The following is a 3,602-nucleotide window of genomic DNA, read 5'->3' as shown; positions in this document are numbered from 1 at the left end:
ACGAGTTTCTACTGGCTAAAGAGGTTTTCAATGTGATGCCAGATCCTAATCTTTTCTCGTGGACTGCAATGCTTACAGCATTTGCCAGAAACGGGCTTCCAGAAGATGCTTTGGAGATCTTTGAGACCATGCCGGTTTGGAGCATCATCTCCTGGAATGCAGTGCTAGATGCGTTTTCTCTGGAGAAATAGAGGATAATCTTTGGCGCCATGCCAGAGCACGATGTTGTTTCCTCCACTGCTATGCTCGTTGTATATGCCCAGCAAGGGCATCTTGCCATCTCGAGAGAGATCTTTGCGAAGAGAATGCCGCACAAGGATCTCATTTGCTGGAACGCGATGCTCTCGGCTCTGGTAGATCACGGTCATGTGGAAGAGGCCAAGGCGCTATTTGATGCCATGCCGGAGCGATCCATCTCGTCCTGGAACGCTCTAATCTCGTGCTACTCTCAGAATGTCCACCTCCAGGAATCCAGCGCGCTTTCGATCGAATGCCGGAGAGGGATGCGATCTCCTGGAACGTGATGGTGATCGCTTTCGCGCAGCACGGGCAGCTCCAAGAATCGCGACGCACCTTCGATTCCAGCCTCGCGAGTTACAACGCGATGCTCGCCTCTTATGCCCAGCACAGGGATCTGGAGCGGGCCAGAGAGATCTTTTCATCCATGAAGCTCTGCAACCTCTTGTCGTGGAACATCATGCTCGCAGCGCACGCACAGTCCGGAGGCTCGATTGAAGGCGCAAAGAAGATCTTCGATAGCATGCCACAGCGTGATCAGATTTCTTGGAATTCGATGCTCTTGGTCAGTGTGGAAGCACTAAAGTGTTGAGAGACTCTTCTTCACTCCAATGCCGCTTCACGATCTCGTGTCATGCAATCTGATGATCACGGCATTTGCAAAGACCAAAAATATTGAGAGCGCAAAGCACGTATTTGATGAAACCCCGGAGAAGAATTTTCTAGCTTGGAACACAATGCTTTCCGCATATGCCGAAACTGGGTATTTTGATCATGCCGAGTCAATGTCTACATGATGCCGTTCAGGAGCTTGGCTTCTTCTAGCATGATGTTCTCCGTGCTAGCAAGTACAAAGAGGCTTAAATGTGTGGAGATTCTCTTTGGTGAGATTCCATATCGGGACACTTTCTCTTGGAACTCGATGATTTCCACTTACGCCCAGAACGGACATCTCAAAAGAGCTCGCAAAGTTTTTAATGCTATGCCTCTTTAATGCTATGCCTCACTTAAGCTCGGTCTCATGGAGCTCCATGATGGTGGCATATACCCGCTCTGGACATCCTGAAGATGCTCTTGATCTCTTTTGAGATTTGGAACTCCAAGGGTATGTTCCTGACGAGGCATGTTTCTCGTGTGCTCTTATTGGATCCAGCCATGGGGACTTATCTTCTGGGTGGAGGCTCTTTTGTGCAATTAGTAGCGACAATAGCATGAAACCCAACAAGGATCACTATGGCTGTATGATTGACATGCTGGGAAAAAGAGCCTACTCGATCGATGCCATAGAGCTTCTAAAGCAAATGCCTTTTGTCCCTGATTTACGAGAAGTGGTCTCATTTCTGTTGCTGGGTATGGGCTGTGGGATCGTTTGTGTTTCTTGCCAACATTCATTTTCAGGCCATGTTTCTCTGTTAATTATATTTGTATGGTTTCTACAAATATATCTTGTTTAGAACTCAGGTGTACATAATGATTATTTTCTATATAGTTGATGTTTTAGTAGCTTAGTATAATGAAGGTTTTATTTATTTGAGCATTTTAGTGAATTCGCTTCCACACACAGGGTACCAGTTCTCATAGTCTAGTAGAAAGAATTCCATTCCAAATGAGTTCTATGGAATTCAGCCAAGCCATGCCAAAAGATCAGAAAACTTGTTGCGACTTTTATAGATAAATAGAAAGATGTTTACACCCAGGGAGCATATATAGAATTCCCCAGTCTCTCAACCGTGGAGGCAAATGATGTAAATTGTGTTTGCTATGGCCATCACCAGACTGTGTCAAGGCTTTATGGAAGTCTACAAAGCATCATATCAATAGCTTTCCATCACCATCATGTATATAAGCTTTGTGGGATCGTCTACATGGGAGAGAAAACTAATGGATGCCAATCTGGAGGTGAAAGTTTCTTATGGATTTCTTTGGGAACATGAAGCAACAGCACTAAGTCTGAAACAGGGACTGGTTTGGATGAGTGGAGAGCAAATGGAGGAAGTATCAGGAGACCGATGAAACAAGAGCCATAACAGGAATGACAATGTTCTTTCTCATACAGAAGGGGGAGAATAAAATGCTTGAGGAACAGTTTTCAATATATTATCACTTACATTCTATCTTCCCATTGCTTTCCCACCATAGTATGGAGTATGATCAAGCATTGACACCAATTACATTTTCCTAAGATTAATTAGACAACAAATTATTTTTATTTATAAACATATTTAAATTAAAAATACTTATTTATGCATAAAAATAAAATAAAACATAATTATTTAGAAAACATTATTATAATATAAAACATTATAAAATTATATATTAAATAAGGATTTTTAATTTAATACAATTAACAATTATGCTATATAATTTTTAAAAACATTTATTTAGTAAAATTTAAAAAACAATTATTACCACAAATAATATCTCATAGGTATACTCCATTCATTTGGATCTAATGCTTGTTTATGAGTCATAAAAATTGCATATGAAAATATATACCATTCAATATTAGGTTGTCCTCCATAGTCAGAATTACCTGCTTTATATGCTGTAAAAGTAGTGTATTTTATATTTTCTATTTTTGCAGTGCACCAAAATTCTGTTGTTGCAAACCATTTCTCACTAAATTCAAATGAAATTCCTTGACGATCATTAATAGTTTTTATACCCATATTAACGTCTGCTGATGCACAGTGTAATTCTAGTTTTGAACCCACCCTATTTAAAACACTTACAGTTATTTTACCATTAGTAGTACAAAATAATATTAATAATGCTGTTACTATTAAAGTCATTATAAATGATTATATTAATAGATGGCTATACTCTACAAGATGGTTAAATATGATTAAAAAACTTAAGCATAGAAATATAGGAGGAATTAGTTACATATTATGTTTAGAATATTTATGTGATTCATAATAGTCAATGCTGCAATAGCATCAATCAAAATGGAGAAGTTTTATAAATAAGGAAAAATAGATGTTATTGATAATGTTAAGAAGTAGATCACTTTATAATTTATAATTTATAAAAATATATTCCCTTTTTGATTTTATTTTTGGTTTGTTTGACAAAACCTGTGGTAGTGTACATACTTAGAATATGCATAGATATTCTAAGACATTCTACCATCTAATGGTTGTTATTCATTTAGATTAATCTTGTATTTATAATTTATAAAATTTCCTAAGCACTTTCTATCTAATTGTATGCTAATCTTGATGTAAAAATTATAAACATTTTTATAATTGTTGATCAATTATATTATTCAATAATACTAAATAAGAATGAAGCAAACCAAACATTATTAATTATTTAAATTAACTTTGGCCTTATAATCTTAGATAAAAACCATTATATTAGTT

General features: G+C 37.3%; 1 protein-coding gene across 1 annotated transcript; it reads left to right on the top strand.

Annotated features, from left to right (window-relative positions):
* Positions 1–523: 523 nt before the first annotated feature.
* LOC112350585 (pentatricopeptide repeat-containing protein At4g02750-like) lies at positions 524–1,604 on the top strand (the record flags this gene model as incomplete). Its single annotated transcript, XM_024687015.1, has 3 exons — positions 524–802; positions 903–1,000; positions 1,391–1,604. Coding segments are annotated over exons 1-3 (591 nt in total), but the record flags the coding sequence as incomplete, so codon positions are not given.
* Positions 1,605–3,602: the final 1,998 nt, after the last annotated feature.

Source organism: Selaginella moellendorffii, unplaced genomic scaffold (assembly GCF_000143415.4).
Source record: "Selaginella moellendorffii unplaced genomic scaffold, v1.0 SELMOscaffold_51, whole genome shotgun sequence".
Classification (NCBI taxonomy): Eukaryota; Viridiplantae; Streptophyta; class Lycopodiopsida; order Selaginellales; family Selaginellaceae; genus Selaginella; species Selaginella moellendorffii.
This window is presented reverse-complemented; position numbering and strand designations above follow the sequence as displayed.